Source organism: Oncorhynchus mykiss, chromosome 19 (assembly GCF_013265735.2).
Source record: "Oncorhynchus mykiss isolate Arlee chromosome 19, USDA_OmykA_1.1, whole genome shotgun sequence".
Lineage (NCBI taxonomy): Eukaryota > Metazoa > Chordata > Actinopteri > Salmoniformes > Salmonidae > Oncorhynchus > Oncorhynchus mykiss.
The window spans coordinates 31,987,191-32,011,451 of record NC_048583.1 but is presented as its reverse complement, the minus strand read 5'-3'; the positions used below and the strand labels follow the sequence as shown (position 1 = coordinate 32,011,451).

General features: G+C 42.4%; 3 protein-coding genes across 4 annotated transcripts; 1 reads left to right on the top strand and 2 right to left on the bottom strand.

The window, feature by feature from the left end:
- Positions 1 to 5,948: 5,948 nt before the first annotated feature.
- Positions 5,949 to 11,544, bottom strand: atg14 (autophagy related 14). Of its 2 annotated transcripts, none has more exons than XM_036954651.1 (9): positions 11,440 to 11,544; positions 10,114 to 10,176; positions 9,943 to 9,985; positions 9,702 to 9,783; positions 8,991 to 9,228; positions 8,310 to 8,539; positions 7,794 to 8,002; positions 7,511 to 7,596; positions 5,949 to 7,444 (listed from the first exon to the last, which is right to left on the bottom strand). In XM_036954651.1, the coding sequence occupies exons 2-9, from the start codon at positions 10,146 to 10,148 to the stop codon at positions 7,144 to 7,146; spliced, it is 1,224 nt and encodes a 407-aa protein (XP_036810546.1). In that variant the 5' UTR covers positions 10,149 to 10,176; positions 11,440 to 11,544; the 3' UTR covers positions 5,949 to 7,143. The 2 variants fall into 2 exon arrangements, with proteins under 2 accessions (XP_036810546.1, XP_036810545.1); XM_036954650.1 differs by having other exon boundaries at positions 11,059 to 11,540.
- A 59-nt stretch (positions 11,545 to 11,603) lies between these two features.
- tbpl2 (TATA box binding protein like 2) lies at positions 11,604 to 17,080 on the bottom strand. Its single transcript, XM_021573929.2, has 7 exons — positions 16,946 to 17,080; positions 16,406 to 16,671; positions 14,055 to 14,142; positions 13,814 to 13,905; positions 13,383 to 13,550; positions 12,910 to 13,004; positions 11,604 to 11,910 (listed from the first exon to the last, which is right to left on the bottom strand). Exons 1-7 carry the CDS (start codon positions 16,988 to 16,990, stop codon positions 11,834 to 11,836), a joined length of 831 nt encoding a protein of 276 aa, XP_021429604.2. The 5' UTR covers positions 16,991 to 17,080; the 3' UTR covers positions 11,604 to 11,833.
- A 161-nt stretch (positions 17,081 to 17,241) lies between these two features.
- Positions 17,242 to 23,977, top strand: jmjd7 (jumonji domain containing 7). The gene is made up of 8 exons (XM_021573927.2): positions 17,242 to 17,728; positions 17,830 to 17,983; positions 18,057 to 18,310; positions 18,936 to 18,992; positions 19,466 to 19,561; positions 21,787 to 21,863; positions 22,000 to 22,159; positions 23,703 to 23,977. Exons 1-8 carry the CDS (start codon positions 17,623 to 17,625, stop codon positions 23,789 to 23,791), a joined length of 993 nt encoding a protein of 330 aa, XP_021429602.2. The 5' UTR covers positions 17,242 to 17,622; the 3' UTR covers positions 23,792 to 23,977.
- Positions 23,978 to 24,261: the final 284 nt, after the last annotated feature.

Sequence of the window (24,261 nt, the reverse complement as noted above, 5' to 3'; positions counted from 1 at the left end):
TCGGGGACATGTCTCAATGTCCAGCCAGAGCCAAGACTTGAACCCGATCAAACATCTCTGGAGAGACCTGAAAATAGCTGTGCAGCGACACTCCCCATCCAACCTGACAGAGCATCTGCAGAGAAGAATGGGAGAAACTGCCTCCCGGGTGGCGCAGTGGTTAAGGGCGCTGTACTGCAGCGCCAGCTGTGCCATCAGAGTCCCTGGGTTCGCGTCATACCCAACAAGACTCAATGGTGCCAAAGGTGCATCAACAATGTACTAAATAAAGGAAATCCTACAGTGCATTCAGACCCCTTGACTTATAGTTATGACTCATTCTGTGGTACTCTATTGGCTAGGCTTGAATTTCCCTGCCAATTATATTTGAAAATATGTAGGTATATGATCACACTGGTAAGAGAGAATTTGCTGTATTACTTACACTAACATGGCTTTTCAAGAGAATGAGCAATCTGCAGAAAATGTAATGTCAACTCTTGATACCACGTCCCAAACAAAACCCCCCTTCGAGACGGAAACTCAGTTCCCTTAACCCAGTTATTAGAAAACCATGAAACTTTTTCAAACTGTTAATCAGGCTAAAACGCTCTGGGACACTTGTTCCAAGCCTAGGGGAATATTGGGAGGTCATCTGAATATTCATAGCATTATTTCTAAACGTGAACAGGTAGAACATTTATCGAATGACTCAAATCTATTTTTTTTCTGTTTCTCTGAGATTGGCTGAAAAAAAAATCTGCCTTTAATGTCCCTCCCTGGATATTCTATATTCAGGAGGGACAGGGCAGAGGGTGTGGATTGCTTATGTACATGAAAGACAATTGCATTTGAAGTTATCATATGCAAACATGCCAATGACCTTAAATATATGGAGCTGAATGTATTCCTCTCCCCTCATGTATCTCACTATTATTGGATTATATCGATCACCGACATCTATCTTGTTTTATGACCATTTAAATGCCATGCTTAAAGAATGTGATCATAAGGCGATTTCAATATAAACTGGGAGGAAAAAACTCGAGATCAGACTATTTCAACCGGACTCCAACAATACAAGGTCCAACCAGAGTAACACAGTCATCCCAGACTCAAATTGATCTGGTGTTTACTAACAGACTTGATCAAATAATTAGGTCCACTAACTGACTAACTGGTTGGTATATCTGACCACAATGTTACATTGGTGGTTAGCTCACTAAAAAGAGATTTAGGAAACATATTCATGTGCAAAAGTACAATAAAAAAAATCCTGAAAAATGAGCAGAGTAACTAAGATGAGTCAAATGGACTGTTCTGATCTGTTAAGCAATAAAGACCCAGAGAGAGTCTGGATACAGAACATTTCTGTAAGCTATTGACAAAGTGGATACCTCTTTTACTAGGAAATTTAAACGTTAACCTCTACCATGGCTCAACGAGGACCTCTGGAGGCAGATGAGAGAACGGGATCTTTCCTTGAAAAAAAGCACTGGAGAGATAAGGTGGTAAGGAATATTTTTAAAAAAGCAAACGCATAATTCTTTCTTAGTGTGATCAATGAAACAAAACGAAATGGCAAAGTGGTTTGGGAAAATCTCAACAAACCAACAGGGAGAGAAAAAAAACATCCTGAATTAAAGGTTCATGGGATTCTAATTCAAGACTCCGATTTCATATCCACCACCTTAAACAATTTTTTTGCTGATTGTCAAAGAACTGGCTCAGATATTTTCAACCAAGTCTACAGTTCTCACTCCCATAGATAATAAACCAATATTCAGAATTCCTGAAATCTCAGCGTCAGCTGAGTATTACTAGCTTCTTCAAGAGCTCTAGAACTAAATATTTGGTCTAGACACTGTATTCCTGAAGCGACACAAATATTCTCTGATTGCCCCTATTGTACATCTAGTTAGTCTGTCCATCAAATATGGGCTCTTCCCCAATGCTTGAAAGTTTGCTGCAGCGATACCTGTTTTAAATTCTGGTGACCCAATACTGGTGGAAAATGTCCAACCTATAAGCATTCTTCCAGTGCTATCAAAAGTAGCTGAAAGATGGGTGGCTGATCATCTGACTGATCACCTCATTCGGGGTAACTCCATACATTAAATGCAATTTGGATTCAGAACTAACCAATTCAATCTAAACTGGACATAGGTGGTGAAGTCAAGTCTTTTTGGATCTTAAAAAGGCCTTTGATACTGTGAATCATGAGGTCCTCCTATCCAAACTATCCTCCCTTAATGTGTCCACTGAAGTTATTAGTTGGATGTATATCTAACAAACAGAAGTCAAAGGGTTTGTCTGGGGGACACTCATTCGGACTCTCTTTACCATAACATTGGGGTCCCACAAGGGTCAATATTAGGCCCCCTTATGTTTACCATCTATATAAATGATCTCCCACTTGCTTGCCCACAAGTTAACATGCAGATGTATGCAGACGATACAGTTCTGTATATACACTCAGAAAATAGACAACTAGCTGTTAACAAGTTAACTGAAGCTATGGCACATGTTTCTAAATGGATGACTAATTATTACTTGCATTTAAATATGACTATGTACTTCTCTAAGAAATCCAATGATTCTTCCCAACGAGCTGCTCTTGTTAATGGGAAGAATCTGAAAGTTGTGTCTAACTTCAGGTATCTTGATGTCATTTTGGACTCCAACTTGACATTTAAGAAACATGTGGTGGTTAAGACGGTTAAGTTTGGATTATCCAACTTTAGGTTTATAAGACCTTCCTCTGGAGGCCTCCAAACTATATAGGCATGCTATGATCTTCTGACATCTGAGATATTGCCTCACATGCTGGTCACAAGCAGGAGCTACTATTCTGAAACCAATTGAATCACTCTACAAACACTTAAGATGTTTGATAACAAACCAAACAGTTACCACCATTGTCATATAATTTACAAACATCATTTATTTAGTCTGGATAGCTGTAAGCAGTATGTAGATGCAAGCCTTGTCTTTAAGATCCTGCATGGTCTTGCCCCTCCACCCCTATACCAGAATATCATGCTCAAGGAAAGCCCCTCCAGGATAACAAGGGCAGTAACTAGAGGGGATTGGTGTCCCTTTTCCACACAGTAAAATGGGTCAATCTGCCTTCTCTGTTAGAGCTACAATATACTGGAATGCAATGCCCATGGACTTGAGAAGCTGCACTGATTATTGTATTTTTTCATTTAAATTGAAAACGTGGCTCAAATCTATCCAAACCTGTACACATGAGTTATCTGTGGTTTCTACAGTTGATGACAGTGTTGTTGTTGTTAGAATAATATATTATTGGATGTAATGTATTTGTATTTTGTATTGTTTTTGTGAGTATTTGTGTAGTGGCTGTGTAAAGGCCCTTACCTGCCTGGGGACTACGGGTGCAAATGAGCTTTTGGCTAACCCCGGCACATTTACATGGCTGTTGCATATCAATATTGTAATATTGATGTTGATTAATGTGCATTGTCCCCTATAAGTAAATAAATAATAGGTGCACTTGATTTACCTCTCTGGGGGTGTAGGCGGAGTTCTACCTTCAGACACATGAAATGGTTCAAAATGGGAACACTGCCTTCCCGGCACTAGGGCTGCTGAATCAAGTGCACCTATGCCAACAGCGCGAAACAAATATACAAAATAGGAACGTCGGGCTTTATCGTTATTTTAAAGTTTGGTGATAAACGTTGGTAACCACTGCTACAGACGTTTTTATATAAAAGACCCGGACCCCTTCAGGACTCGCCCTTGTCTCACAAACACTGCTCTTGCTCAGCCCCCGTTAAATCACAGACTAATTGTTGGTATCTACGGATGCAAAAGAAAGACTAATCTAATTGTACAGCACAGAAGTCCGTAGCACAAACACAGTTTCAAAGGGGTTAAAAGTCAACAGAGCTAGTGTTATTTACCAGAAAGCTAAGGTTATTTTGGCTGAGTTTACATAGGAAGCCCAATTCTGATATTTTTTCTACTAATTGGGATTTTGACCAATATAAATCTTTTTCAGAGCTACACTGATTGTGAGAAAATGAAGAGAAAAAAAACAGATCAGAATTGGGCTGCCTGTGTAAAAGCAGCCTTTGAGTCAACTGTGGAACCTGTTTTTCTGTGAAGCAGATAATTAGAATATACCAGTAAATAGTTTGGGGTTTGCAGTGCAGCCAACACACACCCATTAGATTCCATCTGAACATGGTTGTATAATACACTTGACAGTGACACTTCTTTCTTAAATGGTTCAAATTAGACTTTTATGGCAACAAATCATTAATCCTTTTTTTTCTTCTTTTTTTAACACAACCTATTTTGTCACTAGCAGGTACAAGTTATAAAGGTCATTACAGGGGTCTTCATTTTTGTCATGTGAAATATTGCTTATTGTCACAGTGGTAAATGCTTAATCTGCATTACCAGTCATTTCAAAATTAAGTTCTACAAGACCTGAATAAGAAAAATAAACTAACATCTTATGAAGTAAGGCAAAGATGTACAATTGAAGTCGGAAGTTTACATACACTTAGGTTGGAGTCAATAAAACTTGTTTTTCAACCACTCCACACATTTCTTGTTAACAAACTATGGTTTTGGCAAGTCGGTTAGGACATCTACTTTGTGCATGACACAAGTCATTTTTCCAACAATTGTTCAGACAGATTTTTTTCACTTATAATTCACTGTATCACAATTCCAGTGGGTCAGAAGTTTACATACACTAAGTTGACTGTGCCTTTAAACAGCTTGGAACATTCCAGAAAATTATGTCATGGCTTTAGAAGCTTCTGATAAATGATGTCAATTAGCCTGAGTCAATTGGAGGTGTACCTGTGGATGTATTTCAAGGCACGACATCATGGGAAAAATCAAAAAGAAATCAGCCAAGACCTCAGAAAAACAAATGTAGACCTCCACAAGTCTGGTTCATCCTTGGGAGCAATTTCCAAACGCCTGAAGGTACCACGTTCATCTGTACAAACAATAGTTTGCAAGCATAAACACCATGGGACCACACAGCCATCATACCGCTCAGGAAGGAGATGCGTTCTGTCTCCTAGAGATGAACGTACTTTGGTGCAAAAAGTGCAAATCAATCCCAGAACAGCAGCAAAGGACCTTGTGAAGATGCTGGAGGAAACAGGTACAAAAGTATCTATATCCACAGTAAAACGAGTCATATATCGACATAACCTGAAAGGCCGCTCAGCAAGGAAGAAGCCACTGCTCCAAAACCGCCATAAAAAAAAAGCCAGACTACGGTTTGCAACTGCACATGGAGACAAAGACCGTACTTTTTGGAGAAATGTCCTCTGGTCTGATGAAACAAAAATAGAACAGTTGGGCCATAATGACCATCGTTATGTTTGGAGGAAAAAGGGGGAGGCTTGCAAGCCGAAGAACACCATCCCAACCGTTATGCACGGGGGTGGCAGCATCATGTTGTGGGGGTGATTTTCTGCAGGAGGGACTGGTCCACATCACAAAATAGATGGCATCATGAGGAAAGAAAATTACGTGGATATATTAAAGCAACATCTCAAGACATCAGTCAGGAAGTTAAAGCTTGGTCACAAATGGGTCTTCCAAATGGACAATGAGCCCAAGCATACTTCCAAAGGACAACAAAATCAAGGTATTGGAGTAGCCATCACAAAGCCCTGACCTCAATCCTATAGAAAATTGGTGGGCAGAACTGAAAAAGCATGTGCGAGCAAGGAGGCCTACAAACCTGACTCAGTTACACTATCAGGAGGAATGAGCCAAAATTATCCCAACTTACGAAGCTTGTGGAAAGCTACCTGAAACGTTTGACCCAAGTTAATAAACTATTTAAAGGCAATGCTACCAAATACTAATTGAGTGTATGTACACTTCTGACCCACTGGGAAATGTGATGAAAGAAATAAAAGCTGAAAGAAATAAATCCTTCTCTCTACTATTATTCTGACATTTCACATTCTTAAAATAAAGTGGTGATCCTAACTAACCTAAGACGGGGAATTTTTACTAGGATTAAATGTCAGGAATTGTGAAAAACTGAGTTTAAATGTATTTGGCTAAGGTGTATGTGAACTTCAGACCACAACTGTATTGTGTCCTATCCTATCATTTAAGCCACCTATGTCACTGTTCGAATCACCTGTATAAAGACCCACAAAACACACCAATGAGGTTTTAGGCACCCACGTTACTATAAATAGTATAAATCTACCCTTCTGAGGAAAACAAATGCCACTAGTTCATCTCTCTCCCCAACATTGAACTGCTGCAGTCAAGTTTGTCCCCCCCACCACCACCACCACCACACACACACCTGGTAATTAAACAGCATTTGAAGTAAAACAAAGAAAGTGCCATGCCATCATTTAGTGAGAATAACTAAGGTCATGCCCCTTGTTTGGCATTCGTCAGTCTTCAAAACACAATCCTTACACAAACCATTTTGTTATAATGCAGCAGGAAGGAAGGTTATGTCCCAAATGGCACCCTAGTCCCTATGAAGTGCACTACTTTTGACCAAGGCCCATAGGGCTCTGGTCAAACGTTGTGCACTATATAAGGCATAGGGTACCATTTGGGATGTAGTAAAGAAACATTAAGAACCGACAATATAAATGGGTACACAGGAAAGCAACAGAAGCTCCCGTCTCTCTTTAAATTGTCTTCTCACAACAACTGGGATGGAGCGTGCAGATGGCCGAGAGTTGTGAGAGAGACTACTCTTTGAATAACACCCGTTCCAAGCGACAGTCTTTCGCACTATAACCATTTTTACCAGAAAAATCACTGTTGTCAATGACAACATTCTCCTCCATAAGAAAGTGAGCGATACATTCCCCTTCCTCCCACAGGGATTCAGTCATGCAATTTAGTAAAAACAAATATCCCTTCTTGGTGGTAGTGGGACCAGGACTGCAGGCTGATTACAGGCCTAGGCCAGAACAGAACAGTCTCTGTGTGGTGGTCAGTGGCAGTGCTGCATAGCTCCAGCCAGTCCTGGGGTGCATTCATTAGACACCAAACGGACTGAAACACTACCTGAACTTGTTCAATAAAAAAACAAACTTGTTTTTATTCTACGTTGCAAAACGTTTTTCTAGTGTGCTCTAATATATACGACCCTGGCCAGTGAGTCCCCAGCCTCCCTCAGCGCTGGCCGGTGTAGGCCCGAAACCAGGAGGTGACGGATGCTGCTGCTGAGGAGATCATGCCCCCGGCCTGGCCCACGGGCTGGGACACCTGCATGGCCGTGCTCTGGGACAGATCCATGGGTTGGGAGGGGATGTCACAGAAGCGCGGGCTGGGGACCGTTTCCCAGTCTGTCCCCAGGTCTGTCTCCTCATCCGTCACCATCTCATCTCCGCTTTCCTCTGCCGGGCCGGCCGCCTCCGGCTCAACAAACTCCATGGAGTCCTCCAGGTCAGCAGTCACCTCGTACGGACCCGTCCTGCACAGAAAGATAGTCAGGTGGTGTCCCAAATAGGATTCCATTTTTGACAAGGGATCTTCTTACCTGCCCAGGTTTTTGTTGTCAGGAGAGACAAGGAACATGATGTTCCTCAGGGTGTGGTGAGGGTGCAGCAGCTCACTCTCAACATGCTGCACAGGAATACACGCAACTGGTTAGTGGCATGCATCTCCGGTGTGGGTTGATACATACAAGCTAGATCAATCATGTAACAAAGTGATTAACAGTAACAGGGCCTAGAACCCAGAAGAGAAAGCAGCAGCACAGTGGCAAGGAAAATATACTCCCAGAAGGAAGAAACTTCTAGACGAACCATGCTCTGTAGTACCTGTGAGAAGCAGAGGTGAAGGATGTTGGTGTTGAGCTTGGTGACAGCCCGGGTGAACCTGTACCTGCTCAGGCTGTCACCACAGAACTCACTGTTACACAACTTCTTGGGCAGATTGACATCCAGGATGTGAGAGAGGATGTTGATGAGCTGGGTAGCAAAACAGAGGGCTGCACTGATGGTGTGGGCTGGGTTGATGTGGTCCAACTCTGGAAATGGAAGCTCTTCATGAGAACAAGTAGCCTTGGCACAGTACAAGTCAATATTGCAGATTGGTAACCTCCAAGGACTAGATGTTCCTCTCAATCGGCTAGTCGTTTGTCTTTGTCACATCTCAAAAGACAGATCATTTGATTATGATGTCTTATTTTGGTAAGAGTGTGGAGCTAGAAAAGTATACTAAAACACATAGTAAAATGTATGCACACACTGTTCTGTCAGTCGCTTTGGATAAAAGCATCTACTAAATGGCATATATAATTATTACATACAACATATTTTGCTATAATGTCCTACCGGGCCCCTCGTTGGTGCTCTTCTCCTCCACCCAGCTGTAATAGGGGGAGCAGTCCCCGTTGCTGGGCAGCGTGACCCTGGGTCCAGTGATGCTAATAGAGGTCTCTCCATTCTGGTCATCCCAGACCCAGCGCCCTGACAGGTAGGTGGTGCGGCGGGCCTCAGCTAACTCACTCACTGTGCTGGAGGTCAGGACCAAGTCACACTCCGACAACACGTCTGCTGGGTCCCTGAGGGAAAGGAGCAAAGAGAGGGAGAGACTGTCATTACAGGAAGTGTGTCTCTATAACTAAGTCAAACAGCAGATGAGAGGTCCCTCAGCATGCACTTTCAGATTTGAATCAAGAATCAGCTGACCCACATCCTAAAAGAACAACCAATGTCTCAAATGGACAGAGAGCCTTGATATCGGTGCTGTCCGTGAAAACTAAAGCCCAGCTTCATAATGCTGGCCAGTCATGGATGGAGTAATACTTAATTCTTGGCTCTGGCCAATGCTGTATGACAGTGGTTCTCTAAGCTTTCCTCAAGGACCCCCGGCTGTTCCATATATTTGATCTAGTTGAAAGCCAGCACACGCGATTCAACTTGTTAACGTATCATCAAGCCCTTGTTTAGGTGAATCGGGTGAGTTAGTGTAAAACACACTTCAAATAAACTTGAAACCATGGCCATGCTTACCTGCTACCCTGTTTCTCCTCCTGTGTGGGGAAGATGTGAGCGGTGAGCTCCAGGATGTGTCCTCTGCGGACCTCAGCCAGGTGCTCCAGACGACCCTGCAGCTCCTTGCCCCTCTTCTCCAGCAGCTCTCCCAGCCGCAGGTTGTGTCTCTCTATCTTGTCCCTCTTCTCCTGATGGCGGCTGGCCCGCCGCTGCAGCCTCTGGCTCTCCTCTTGGGAGCGAAGCAGCAGGTCCTTACCTGGGAGAAGAGGGAGAGGTAATAAGTTGATTGACTAATATGGGTCAAGTGGCAGCCTATTTCTTATACAGCGCACCACTTTTGACCAGGGCCCACAGGGCCTGCACTAAATAGGGAATAGGGTGCTATTTGGGATGCAAGCCAATGTCTTGCACCATTTCAGGTTTGCCTGTTGTCTTAGACAGACTGTAGAATAAATCAAGATGATTATTTTAATAATGTACAATATAATACAACAGTCAAATAGTGCATTGTCATTTACACTCACCTCCATATGTATTTTGACAGTGAAGCTACCATTTTAAATTTGAGATCAAATGTTTCATATGAGGTGGCAGTACAGAATGTCACCTTTTATTGGAGGGTATTTTCATACATATCTCTTTTATGGTTTAGAAATGGGGGTGAGTGTATACATTCACATGGAGGTGAGTATCACTGATTTGAATGGCTGTCAAGACCATGTAACTCACCACTTTTCACCTCTTCATTCCCACAACCAATAGCCTCCTTCAGCTGCTCTATTTTCATCTTGCATGACATGATCTTCCATTTCTGAATGAATGAAACAATACAAAATGCTAAGGGTAGATGGGAGTTGAAGAGAACAGGCAGGCTATTGCCGCATTTGAAAAACATACCTTGCGTAGGGCAGCGTAAATTTACGAGAATTTATATAAATATGGGAGGTCCTCTACTCATAATTCAACTTACCAGCTGATCTGCCTGGACTTTCTTGTCCATGGCTGTAATGACCCTGGAAGAAAGAGTATAGTGTAATATCAATATGGTTAATATAAACAATGGAAGGTAGGAATACAAATGCTTGAAAACTGCAAAGTATTATTTAGCATATTCATGATAACTGCAAATATTATACTGTACATGTGTTGGAAACGTTCTTTCTCCACCTTCAGCATTTTAAGTCTTTCCAATTTGTCAGTGTATCTGGGGAAAAAAATGTTACCATTAGAAAACCTACATTAAAAAACAATGGAGTGTTACTTTTTCTGACATCATAGTAGAATGATTCAATGCTGCATTCAAAACAACTGATAACTCGGGGGGGGGGGGGGGGGGGGGGGGAATTAGCTCTGACTAAGAAAAATCGATTTGAACGGTCATCCAAATTTGAATTCCAACTCCAGAACTCGGGCCTCATTCTAGAGCTCCGACTTTCTGATCTGAATATCACTGACGTCATGATTTGACCTCGTATTTCTCCAACTTCCCAGTTGTTGTGAATGCGGCAAAAGTGCCAATTGCCCACTCCAGGCAGGTGTTGGCAAGAGTGTGGCCTAGCTTTTTATTTAACTAGGCAAGTAAGTTAAAGAACAAATTCTTATTTACAATGCTCCCTCCCAACTTCACACAAACAAGTTGAGATGTATTGTACTTAAAAATATATATATATTTTTTAACAATGTAGCCATTTGATTAAGAAAAATACAAAAAGTATGTCAGTCACTGTGAAAGTAAAGTATTAAGACACTAGAAAGTTAGTTACTGTATGTACTGTGTTGAGTACGAGAAAGTTGGTGCTCAAATGACATGATTCAAAATAACATATTGTGTTGTGCAATCTAGGCCAATACTGTTCCGCAAACAGCCTTACTGGCTATAATTTAGGTTACACGCGTAAACAAGCTAGCTAGCTAACGTTTTGCTAAAGGTGTTGGTTGTAGCTAAACAATATAGCTAGCTAGCTAGCCAGTTTGTTTGATTGTTGGTAGCTATTAAATGCAATGTTAGCTGATAATGCATAGCCAACATTTAATAAAGCCTTTATTTAGAGCTGTGTTATGAAGTTAGCTGAATGTAAACACGCACCGTTCAGGGTTTCTACCGTCGAAGTATATAAAATCGCCTGCATGGATGCATCGGGCGCACGTCAGCCTGCGCCTGGCGGTGTTGCAGAGAGGACATCGCTCCACGGCGACATACAAACCCTCCGCATCGTCCACAGACTCCACCATTTGAGACCCAGGGGAACCTGTGGTGTTTGTGGCGTGTAGGAGGTGCGAGCGAAGCTGTGGCCGAGCCCCGGGCAGCGCTCCCAAAGTCCCTTCGCCAGAGCGGACTTCGCTTCGCAGTGAGGATGCCATGATGATGGAACTGCGGTTCAAGCGCTAGCTAAATTATAGCTCTTCTGGCTACTGGCATCGAGTCTGAGTTTTCACTACTTATTGTAAATGTTACGTATATATTTACCACCGCAATGCCGTCTTCATTTTCGGGAAATGTAGCTATGTTCAGTCATGGACTATATTGCTGCTGTTAGCTAGCCCGCAGCAAACTGCTGACTATTTTGCATGAGATGGTTTGTTTACTTACGTATGGTCACGTGGGCACATGGCTATAGATTTACAACAGAACATCTACTGCATGATGTATAACATGCAAACTTCGTTTTTATTAGAAGGTCCTGTATTTCATTTCACAATTATAAAACTACGTTACAAGTTACCCATCTACACACTTTTATTTAACACTCCAGAAGTACAACACACAAAACTAAACAATTTAGGACGCATGTATTTTACACACATGAAGATTAAGTGCGTCAAATGCTTTCATCGTCTTCACAAAAATCAGCGAAGGCACTTCATTGCTTTCTGAATCCCTTCAGAATGGGGTATATGTTCTCAAAGGCTTCATAGATTTCTCGACGTTCTTTAGCTCCTGTAAGAAAATGGAGAGTACGTCTGGCTGCATTTTGTTACGTGAACATTTATTTTCAAATGTGAAAAGCAAGCATGGTCATCATAGTACGGTATTGTATTAGACACATTCAGGTAGGTCCTCTCCCTGTTAGGGGTAACAATCTATACCCAGTACAGTAGGTGGCGGGCAATGTAGAAGAGCAACCCGGTGAGAAAGTGGCAGAAGCGGATGTTACGTTTGAATTAGATGTGGGGAGTGGAGATGAGGGATTACAGTGGCGAATGCAAAAGGAAACGAAAAGTAAAGTGGAATCTAGTAAATCCAAGCCTAGTTAGTTTTTGGTCAGAGTAAGGGTTTTGCATCGATGTTACCTAGGAGATCCGATTGAAGTCTCTACAAATTGTGAATGAGGTGGCATTGATGAGAGTAATGAAGCGGGTTTATTTTTTGTGAATATATGGAAGAGAAAGCGTGTGCTCTGTGCCTCATTAAAGATATCGGATTGGAATGTGTCGACTGTGGATCGTCGAAGCAGGGAGCCTAGCAAGGCTGTTATCGCTGGGATGGCACTAGAAGTAAAAGCAAAGGATATACAGTATGTGAAGAATTGGATCAAGTGGTTGGTGCACACAGACTGATGGTGGATGGAGTGAGCATCCATTCTGTTTTATGAAGAGTCTCCCTTCTCACGTATATTTCTGTTGTATGAGAACCTTGGTGCCAAAACCCATGCAGTGTTATTTATAAATCGGGACCCCAGTCAAATTAATACACATGCCGTACAGTAGGTGGCGGCAAGACGCCAATAGGTGTAGTATGCCATAAAACCGTACAAGAATAGGCGTATTGAATACGCCCTGGGTCACATTCAGTAGCCAAACATTGAAGATAGAAATGCCATGAATAGAGCCGACATGATTTCATATGCCAGAGAGGCATTTGTTTTACGTAGCATTTCTATCGGAATGTTCTACAACAATGTCCTGCTAAACCCGCCCCAGTTGTCAACATACGTACCTGTCAGGACCACTTTTCCAGACACAAAGATCATTAACACAATACGTGGTTTCACCATGCGATAGATCAATCCAGGAAACAGTTCTGGCACATAACTAGAGGGCCAAAAGGCATCACAGTTAGTTACAGGAGAAAAGGTTGCTCAGGTCTGGGGTATATTTGAATATTCTGTGAAAACTGATTATAAAATACCCTATAGTATTCAAGCAACAAAATGGAAGAGTCACTGACTAAAGGATGACTGCCAATTGTTGTCTATAGAACAAAATGGTCTATATTCCTTTAAAAAAATTAAAAATAAAAACTCCCCCACATGGATTTAAATAAATGGACTACTGGTGTGTGGAATATGATGGTGGAAACTTTCCTGCCATGCTTGCACCAATACATTGCTTTTAAATGCACAAGAGGGCGTGAACAAGTGCACACTTATGGAGAAGGTTAGAAAGTCCTAACACAGCCAGTAAATGTACCTGCTGAACTGCTGATGATCCAGCAACAGACCCTCCAGTCGGATGGGGAAGCAGACATCACAGCTCCCCACCATGTTATGTATCTTGAAGTCTAGGAATTTGGCAGGAAAGCCCAGCTTCTGCACCACTCGAGCAAACTTGCGGGCAGCTAAGTGACACAGCTCCTCACTGTCAGAATAGAAAGCAAAAACAGCATAGTGGCATTGCTCAAGCAATGAGAGGTACATAACGAATGTTTAAATGTAGTAAAATTTAAAAAAGGATGGGGCCCTGGAAATAAGTGTGATACTGTTATTCAGTAGGGCACACTAACAAAACATCTAGCTACATAAACAAAGTGTGCTTTCATTGGAAAGTTCAATTCAACTCAGTTTCTAAACAGTTTCTTTCTACTGAACACAACCATGGTTCATGCTGTCCTTACGTCTCACCTCTTGGCTCCTGTGCAGACCATCTTTCCAGAGCTGAAGATGAGCGCTGTGGTCCTAGGCTCCAGTATTCTCATAATGACAGCGTCAAAACGCTGAAACATGAGTACAATGCCCACATCACGATAATGGAAAACTAAAGATCTGATCATGACCAATTAAAATAATTCAGGAAAACATCCTTTGGAACAAGCTACACAATACTATATATAAAACTAAGCGTAAACTGGATATACTTGAATACCTTGGGGTTGTACTCCGCATTTCTGGCTTGTAGAGCAATGGACTTCAGGTCCAGTGGGCAGGCCAGATTCACTGTGGATACAATATTCCTGGGCATAAACAATAAAAAGGGCTCACATGCAAGCACTGATCAATACAAGCAAGACATGTAGGGGCCAATCTGACATTGTACACTATTCCCTATTTAGTGCACCACTTTTGGCCAGAGCCAACAAAATTCCCTCTGTATAAAACACTCATTTCCCAGGATCGTCTTCATTAGTGAAAACCCTAGTATTAGCCAAACAAGTCACAACAGAAACCATTTAGATTGTTTGGAGTAGCCCTTGACTCATTTCCATTACACACAAGAGTCATTGGACAAAGCGTCTTATGTAGGAGTTCGGTTAAGAGCTGCGACATTCGGTTTGAACATTAAAAACACACCTCTTGCAGGTACAGTTTTGGAAGCAGAAGGACCTCGTCTTTCATGTCACCGAGAAATAATAAAGGTTAAATTGAGACACCTTTATAAGGTTAGGGATCCCACACAGCCATATTTACATGTTACAGCGCTTGTTTACAGAAAACATACTGAAGACAGAGTGGACTACCTGTGCTAATTATCTATCTAAAAGGAAGACAGATGCCACAAATGTGTTGTAACTGGAGAAACTGGCAACTGCAACTGTTAAAAGTGTTAATTTTTTCATTTGGGAAATTATTTTCTCATGTGATATGAAAGTAGAGGGATTTATGTTTCAAGAATGGTACCGCAATTGAGAATCGATTCACCTTCAGGATTGAGCATGGCTGTTTTTGCTTCCATAGCCAATTCACCCTTTAAAAAAACAACATGTAAGGGCTAAGAAGTAACGTTATGCTCCTTTATTACAATATTGGGCTAAGTTTGGAGTAAAATGTTGCAAAACTTTTTGCTAAGATGTGCCTTGGTTTCTCAAATGACTGCCTCTCCTGGTTCAACAACTACTTCTCTAATAGAGTTCAGTGTGTCAAACCGGAGGGCCTGTTGTCCAGGCCTCTGGCAATCTCTATGGGGGTGCCTCAGGGTTCCATTCTTGGACCGACTCTTCTCTGTATACAATCAATGATGTCGCTCTTGCTGCTGGTGAGTCTCTGATCCACCTCTACGCAGACGACACCATTCTGTATACTTCTGGCCCTTCTTTGGACACTGGTAACAACCCTCCAGACAAGCTTAAATGCCAGACAACTCTCCTTCCGTGGCCTCCAATTGCTCTTAAATACATGCTCTTCAACCGATCGCTGCCTGCACCTGTCCGCCGGTCCAACATCACTACTCTGGACGGTTCTGACTTAGAATATGTGGACAACTACAAATATCTAAGTGTCTGGTTAGACTAAACTCTCCTTCCAGACTCACATCAAACATCTCCAAGCCAAAGTTAATTCTAGATTTGGATTCCTATTTCACAACAAAGCATCCTTCACTCATGCTGCCAAACATACCCTTGTAAACCTGACCATCCTACCAATCCTCGACTTCGGCGATGTCATTTACAAAATAGCCTCCAATACCCTACTCAATAAATTGGATGCAGTCTATCACAGTGCCATCCGTTTTGTCACCAAAGCCCCATATGCTAACCACCACTGCGACCTGTATGCCCTCATTGGCTGGCCCTCGCTTCATACTCGTCACCAAACCCACTGGCTCCAGGTCATCTACAAGACCCTGCTAGGTAAAGTCCCCCCTTATCTCAGCTCGCTGGTCAACATAGCAGCACCCACCTGTAGCATGCGCTCCAGCAGGTCTCTCTCTCTGGTCACGCCCAAAACAAATTCTTCCTCTGGCCGCCTCTGCTTCCAGTTCTCTGCTGCCAATGACTGGAACGAACTACAAAAATCTCTGAAACAGGAAACACTTATCTCCCTCACTAGCTTTAAGCACCAGCTGTCAGAGCAGCGCAACAGATTACTGCACCTGAACATAGCCCATCTATAAATTACGCCCAAACAACTACCTCTCCCCCTACTGTATTTATTTAGCTCCTTTGTACACCATGATTTCTCCATACCTTGCACATTCTTCCACTGCAAATCTACCATTCCAGTGTTTTACTTGCTATGTTGTATTTACGTCGCCACCATGGCCTTTTTTTGCCTTCACCTCATTTGCTCAAATTGTATATAGACTTATTTTTCTACTGTATTATTGACTATGTTTGTTTCACTCCATGTGTAACTGTGTTGTATGTGTCAAACTGCTTTGCTTTATCTTGGCCAGGTCGCAATTGTAAATGAGAACTTGTTCAACTTGCCTACCTGGTTAAATAAAGGTGAAATAAAAAAAATAATGAATACAACCCAGGTTATTGTAACATTACGCACTGTAACATGGGGATGATTCCAGAACTCTCAGCCACTGGGGTCACGGGTGTCATGGGACAGAAGGTAGAGGCTCCCGGCATGGCCACCTTTTTAGGGTCAGTCTCAGCAGACTCCTCTTGCCTACAGGCATCGAAGACGCCACTGTCTTGTGTCACGTTAGCATTAGAAGCATCATTTCCACTGGTCTCTTCCGGCAGGAAGCTGAGATCCAGATCTTTCCCGACGTCCTTCTCCGGTTGGCTCAAGGAGGAGAGGTAGGATGGGCCCTTCATTTCCAGACACAAGAAAAAGATAATGGAGAGTGGAATTACATGGATTTTTTTTAAAACTATAGGCTTATTGAAGATTGAACACCTGCTGGTTGAAGTAATTTCAAAATGGTGAGGTTAATTTTGCTGAGTAATAAACTGTTTCACCCACCTCCAAAACACTACATTGACTGCTTTCATAATCCCCTTGACACTGACAATCAGTCCCACTGATACTTACTGATACATTTGCAATTGGGTCATCAAAATACTGTACATGTAGGGTACTTACTGGTACATTTGCAATTGGGTCATTCAATGCTGAATCTTCATCCATGATTGATCATTTAGAAACAAACAGGATTCACTTTTAAACACCACTGGGAGCCTTGGTGGTGTTCATTGATTGACAGACAGCTAAATTAAGTACAGGTGTGAATACTTTGTAGCAAACGCCTTTGCCCTGCAGGAGTACAATATGGTGTAATTGCAGACCGCAATTTGGGGCGTTTCTTGATGTGGGATTGGTTAGTCCATTGATACCTGCCATTGGTCTGTTTTTGTGTTATGAGACTGCTGGTTTCTTGACACAGATGATTTGTTAACATAGCAGGTTAGGAGAATAAGGTTAAGGTTAGGAAAAGGGTTAGGTAAAATACTACAGTTGTCAACAACTGTTGTCCAAAACACGAAAGAAACTGCCAGGGACCAATGGCGAGCATGAGATCAGGAAACGCCGATATTAACAAACTATTCTAAAGTCTTCCACCAGAAGAGGGAGACAATTTGAGTCGAATTGATGCAATCGTCTTGTAGAAGAAGTAGACGACGCATGCGCGCACAGAAGGTAAACAAATATGGAGACGCATGTGCACGTTTTTACTGTCCATTTTTTGGGGGACAAATATTGATATTACATGTTTTTCTATTAATAATCTTAATCGGGATGTATAGAAGGAGCCCCAAAATATGTCCATTTTAAAACTAAAATCGTTTAATGGCAATGTAATGGCAGAAAATAAAACGTTGGATGCAGTGAAAAAGTGTTTGAGAGACTTCCCTCTGGAGGCACGTGGTAAGTTAACAGCATTATCCTCTAAAAAAGGTTCAGTTTGAAATACTGTAAGTTTGTAACCCACCTATTACATGCTTGGTGATGATCTTTATTCTTTTCAGAGCTATATCTCAATAAAACAGTGCCGTGTCTAGAGCAGCCCCTTTCCCCACTTGAGTTCTACCGGGAATGGATTGGTCCAAATAAACCCTGCGTCATCCGGAATGCTTTCGGTCATTGGCCAGCCTTGTCCAAATGGAATCCCTCCCATCTCCGGTACGTGTGTGTGCGCGCGCACTGAATGTACTAGAGTGTGCACTGGAGTACTATCATCTTCTTTTTACTTCAGGGAAGTGGTGGGTTCAAAGGTCATCAGTGTGGCCGTGACCCCAAATGGCTATGCAGACGCAGTTAACCGGGACCGCTTTGTCATGCCTGAGGAGCGGCTGATGACCTTCTCCTCTCTGCTGGATGTTGTGGAGGGGAAGGTGGAGAGCAGGGGAGTGTTCTACGTCCAGAAACAGTGTTCTAACCTGACCGAGGAGCTGCCAGAGCTGACTGGGGACGTGGAGACTCACATACCCTGGATGAGTGAAGCCCTCGGTGAGTTCCATACCAGGCATGTACATCATCTAGAATAAGGTTTTGTCTCACATGGCACCCTATTCCCTATATAGTTAATCACTTTAAAAAAAGGTTTGCTCTACATAGGAAATGACCTGCCGTTTTGGATGCAGCCTCTGTGTCTGAAATAAGGCTCTGATCATAGGTAGTGCACTAAAGGCCTCAAATGAATAAGGTGTCATTTTGAGAGGAATAGTAACAAAAACAACTGTAGAACTATAGAATAGATGCCTAGAAATTAGATTTGATTAGCCAGTTAATAAAACTTACAGTGCATACATTTGTAAGAGCGTGACAGGGATATCACAAAGTCAGAGACTTATTTCCATTGTGGTCCCTATAACTTACAAAAAAGAAACAAACACAAAAGATGATCAAACATAGGAAGTGCATGGTGTCTAATCAGCATCAGATAGAAGTAGAGGCAGTTTGGAAAGACAGTCTCTGGTATGGCTTGAGTGGAGAAAGGGGAATTGACTTTCTCCCAGACCTTGACTAACAATCAGTCTGACAGACAGGCAAGAGCTCTTCTTCAGGTCTCCTTGCCATCTCTGACATTCATTGTAATTCCAGGCTTCAGTGCTTGCTTTTTTCTTTTCCCTAGGGAAGTTACCAGATGCAGTGAATTTCTGGTTAGGAGAAGCAGGCGCAGTCACGTCGAGTAAGTAGTGTTCTAGTGACGCCTACATTGAGATAGCAACACGTTGAGGGTCATTTGCATGTCTTTGATGCATAGAATGCATGTAAAGTTACAGAACGAAGGGCTCGATTCAATCAGATCCGCTTTAACCAACATCTGCATAGCGGCTGTTTTGGCAGTGTAGGAGGAGGAACTGCGTAATCCACAAGTGCCTCTAGGCATTATACCAAAAGCGAACATTGCCATTGGCTGCACTGAGTCACATTAACAGAAATCCCATGTAGCCTCATTTTTAAGTTGAAACACTGGAATGTGAGATGTGATCTACACCTCCATTATGATGATAGAAACACTCATCAGTTCCACCTCCGACACCACCAAAACATCCGCTATGGGGGTGTCTGCTATTGCCGGTCAAAGCTTGATCTGATTGAATCTCGGCCCAACTACTTTCCGGATTTTCCGAACTTGAAATCAGTGTATTTGTTTCGCAGTGCACAAGGACCACTATGAGAACCTGTACTGTGTCATCACTGGAGAGAAACACTTCATCCTTCTCCCGCCGTCTGACAGGCCCTTTATACCTTATGGTAAGACATTCAGTCTCAACTATATATATATATATTGTGTTAGACCAGGGGGTTGGGTCAAAACCTTTACACAGATCAGACACGGACAGAGTAGGATTAGTTTCAAAGGTGTTTATTAAAATAATAGTCCAAAAGAAAAGAACAGGACTCCCCAGAGACCCTCTCTGGGATACCGTCTTCTGGGCTCCGGGGTCTTGCTGTATCCTGTTGGGATCAAAAAAACTGACCTCCGTCCCCAACCATACAGGAGTCCTTTCCTCCCCCCAGTGTGCTGGCCTTCTGGCAGCTTTATGGGACTTGTACAGCTGGTGAGCAAACAGCCCTCGATTACTCACCAATCCCCAATCATCCCCAGTTAGTCCTGGCCGGAGAGCCCGTTGAGATCTGGCACGTCCAGCAGATGGAGCCATCGCCTCGTGATGTATACTCTGTCTGTCACCAGGCCTCGACGAGTCTCCCCCTGGTGGCTGACCTGCTGTACGCCACAATATATGTATGTACAGTTGAAGTCAGAAGTTTACATACACTTCGGTTGGAGTCATTCAAACTCGTTTTTCAACTATGCCCCAAATTTCTTGTTAACAAACTATAGTTTTGGCAAGTCGGTTAGGACATCTACTTTGCGCATGACAAGTAATTTTTCCAACAATTGTTTACAGACAGATTGTCACTTATAATTCCTGTATCACAATTCCAGTGGGTCAGAAGTTTACATACACTAAGTTGACTGTGCATTTAAACAGCTTGGAAAATTCCAGAAAATGATAGGCTAATTGACATCATTTAAGTCAATTGGAGGTGTATCAGGGGATGTATTTCAAGAACTACCTTCAAACTCAGAGCCTCTTTGCTTGACATCATGGGAAAATCAAAAGAAATCAGCCAAGACCTCAGAAAACAAATTGTAGACCTCCACAAGTCTGGTTCATCCTTGGGAGCAATTTCCAAACACCTGAAGGTACCATGTTCATCTGTACAAACAATAGTACGCAAGTATAAACACCATGGGACCACACAGCCGTCATACCGCTCAGGAAGGAGACGCGTTCCGTCTCCTAGAGAGGAACGTACTTTGGTGCGAAAAGTGCAAATCAATCCCAGAACAACAGCAAAGGACCTTGTGAAGATGCTGGAGGAAACAGGTACAAAAGTATCTATATCCACAGTGGCCAGAGAGCTCGTTGAGACCTGGCACGTACAGCAGATGGAGCCTCCCCCTCGAAGCCACTGCTCCAAAACTACCATAAAAAAAGCCAGATTAGGGTTTAACTGCACATGGGGACAAAGATCATACTTTTTGGAGAAATGTCCTCTGGTCTGATGAAACAAAAATAGAACTGTTTGGCCATAATGACCATCGTTATGTTTGGAGGAAAAAGGGGGTGGCTTGCAAGCCGAAGAACACCATCCCAACCGTGAAGCACAGGGGAGGCAGCATCATGTTGTGGTGGTGCTTTGCTGCAGGAGGGACTGGTGCACTTCACAATATAGATGACATCATGAGGAGGGAAAATTATGTGGATATGTTAAAGCAACATCTCAAGACATCAGTCAGGAAGTTAAAGCTTGGTCACAAATGGGTCTTCCAAATGGACAATGACCCCAAGCATACTACCCAAGTTGTAGCAAAATGACTTAAGGACAATAAAGTCAAGGTATTAGAGTGGCCATCACAAAGCTCTGACCTCAATCCCATAGAACATTTGTGGGCAGAACTGAAAAAGCATGTGCGAGCAAGGAGGCCTACAAACCTGACTCAGTTACACTAGCTCTGTCAGGAGGAATGGGCCAAAATTCACCCAATTTATTGTGGGAAGCTTGTGGAAGGCTACCTGAAACTTTGACCCAAGTTAAACCATTTAAAGGCAATGCTACCAAATACTAATTGAGTGTATGTAAACTTCTGACCCACTGGGAATGTGATGAAGGAAATAAAAGCTGAAAAAAATGATTCTGTCCACTATTATTCAGACATTTCACATTCTTAAAATAAAGTGGTGATCCTAACTGACCTAAAACAGGGAATTTTCACTAGGATTAAATGTCAGGAATTGTGTAAAACAGAGTTTAAATGTATTTGGCTAAGGTGTATGTAAACTTCCTACTTCAACTGTATATATCTCATTGTACAATATTAGACACTAAATTGTGTCCATGTCATGTTGTGCATCCTGTTATTTGTATGAAAAGCCCACTTTGTGGCCGTGTATGTATTTGTTCCTCAGAGCACTACCAGCCTGCAGTGTACAGACAGAGAGAGGATGGGGACTTCGACGTGGTTGATGTGGCAGATTCAGACAAGGTGGGTTTGAGTGAAGTGAGCCTATTCGATTATTTTGGATAGTAATCCACTGGCATTCGACAATCATGATGTCAAACACTTTTCCAGGCGTTGTGAGATCTGTGCAGTGAAACAGCAATTACCTTTCTCTTCCCAGGTTCCTTGGATACCATTGGACCCGTTAAAGCCAGATCTGGAGCTTTACCCTGACTACAGTCTGGCACGCCCACTCCATGTTACTGTCAAGGCCGGAGAGATGCTCTACCTGCCCTCTCTCTGGTTCCATCATGTTCGCCAGTCTCACGGTTGCATTGCAGGTACTACAACTCATACTATACTATTACTTTAACTAGTATTGTAACTTGAATTAGTACTGTTACTTCAACTAGTTCTGAACTGACTGGTAGTACAACAATTAGTCCTTGTCGTGTTACTTTAATTAGTACTGTACTGTACTACAACTAGTACTGTACGGTTACTTCAACTAGGACTGAACTGTTAGTACTACAATTAGTCCTTGTCCTGTTACTTTAATTAGTACTGTACTGGTACTACAACTAGTACTGTACGGTTACTTCAACTAGGACTGAACTGTAAGTACTACAATTAGTCCTTGCCGATTTTATATATCGATACTGTGACTCCCAAGTATCATTTGTAAAATATATATATTTATACTTCGTTCGGAAAGTATTCAGACCCCTTCCCTTTTTCTACATTTTGTTACGTTACAGCCTTATTCTAAAATGGATTACACCTTTTTGTTTCTCATCAATCTACACACAATACCCCATAATGATAAAGCGAAAACAGAAAATGTTGCACATTTATAAAAAAACAAATACATAATTTACTTAAGTATTCAGACCCTTTGCTGTGAGACTCGAAATTAAGGTGCATCCTGTTTCCACTGATAATCCTTGATGTTTCTACAACTTGATTGGAGTCAAACTTTGGTAAATTCAATTGATTGGACATTATTTGGAAAGGCACAAATCTGTCTATATTAGGTCCCACAGTTGACAGTGCATGTCAGAGCAAAAACCAAGCCATGAGGTCGAAGGAATTGTCTGTAGAGCGCTGAGACAGGATTGTGTCGAAGCACAGATCTGGGGAAGGTTACCAAAACAATTCTGCAGCATTAAATGTCCCCAAGAACACAGTGGCTTCCATCATTCTTAAATGGAAGAAGTTTGGAACCACCAAGACTCTTCCTAGAGCTGGCCGCCCGGTCAAACTGAGCAATCGGGGGAGAAGGGCCTTGGCCAGGGAAGTGACCAAGAACCCGATGGTCACTCTGACAGAGCTCCAGAGTTCTTCTGTGGAGTTTGGAGAACCTTCCAGAAGGACAACCATCTCTGCAGCACTCCACCAATCAGGCTTTTATGGTAGAGTGGCCAGACAGAAAACGATCCTCAGTAAAAGGCACATGCTCCAGAGCGCTCAGGACCTCAGACTGGGGCGAAGGTTCTCCTTCCGACAGGACAACGACCCTAAGCACACAGCCAAGAGCCAAGACAATGCAGGGGTGGCTTCGGGACAAGTCTCTTGAGTGGCCCGGACTTTATTTATTTTTTATACATTGGCAAAAAATTCTGGGGTATTGTATGTAGATGAGAAAAAACAAACAATTTCATACATTTTAGAATAAGGCTGTAACGTAATAAAATATGGAAAGTCAAGGGGGTGTGAATGCTTTCCAAATGCACTGTATACATAATCGCAATACACATCGTATGGGCACCGAAGTATCGTGATATCGTACAGCTAGGCTCCTGACAATTCGCGGCCTTGCTACTGAGGTTCTGTTTACAAGGATCATGTATGTATCTTTAAACATATTTTTGTTTTCTTCCTCAGTGAATTTCTGGTATGATATGGAGTATGACATCAAATACAACTACTTCCAGCTGGTGGAGTCGCTGGCTGGAGCTGTGGGGCCGCTTTGACATTTAAATTCATCTGATATACCAGCAAATGTCTTCATGGTTGTGCCTCAAATGGCAACCTATTCCCTTTTATAGAGCACTACTTTTGACCAGGGCCCATAGGGCTCTAGTTAAAAGTAGTTCCGTATATAGGGAATAGGGTGCCATTAGGGATGTATTCTATGTAAATAAAGCGCTTAGTCTGAACTAGTTGAGTGTAATAAATATGTTTTTATTCTCCAGCAGAAAGAGAAGTACAGGGAGTGAATATAGTAAAAACACAAAACTGTGGTTGGTACAAAACAGAAAACAAAAGCTCATAAAATGTCTGAGAAGTGATCCTTCCTAAAAGAGGAACATTCTGGTCCATAATCTGTAGTTTAAGACAAGTAATCATCATAGAAAAGGTGGGGTTATTAAGAACGAGGGTCAGCTACAGGTTATACCAGCCAGTGAAAAAGAGCGGGATCGACTCATACAGTGGAAACAAG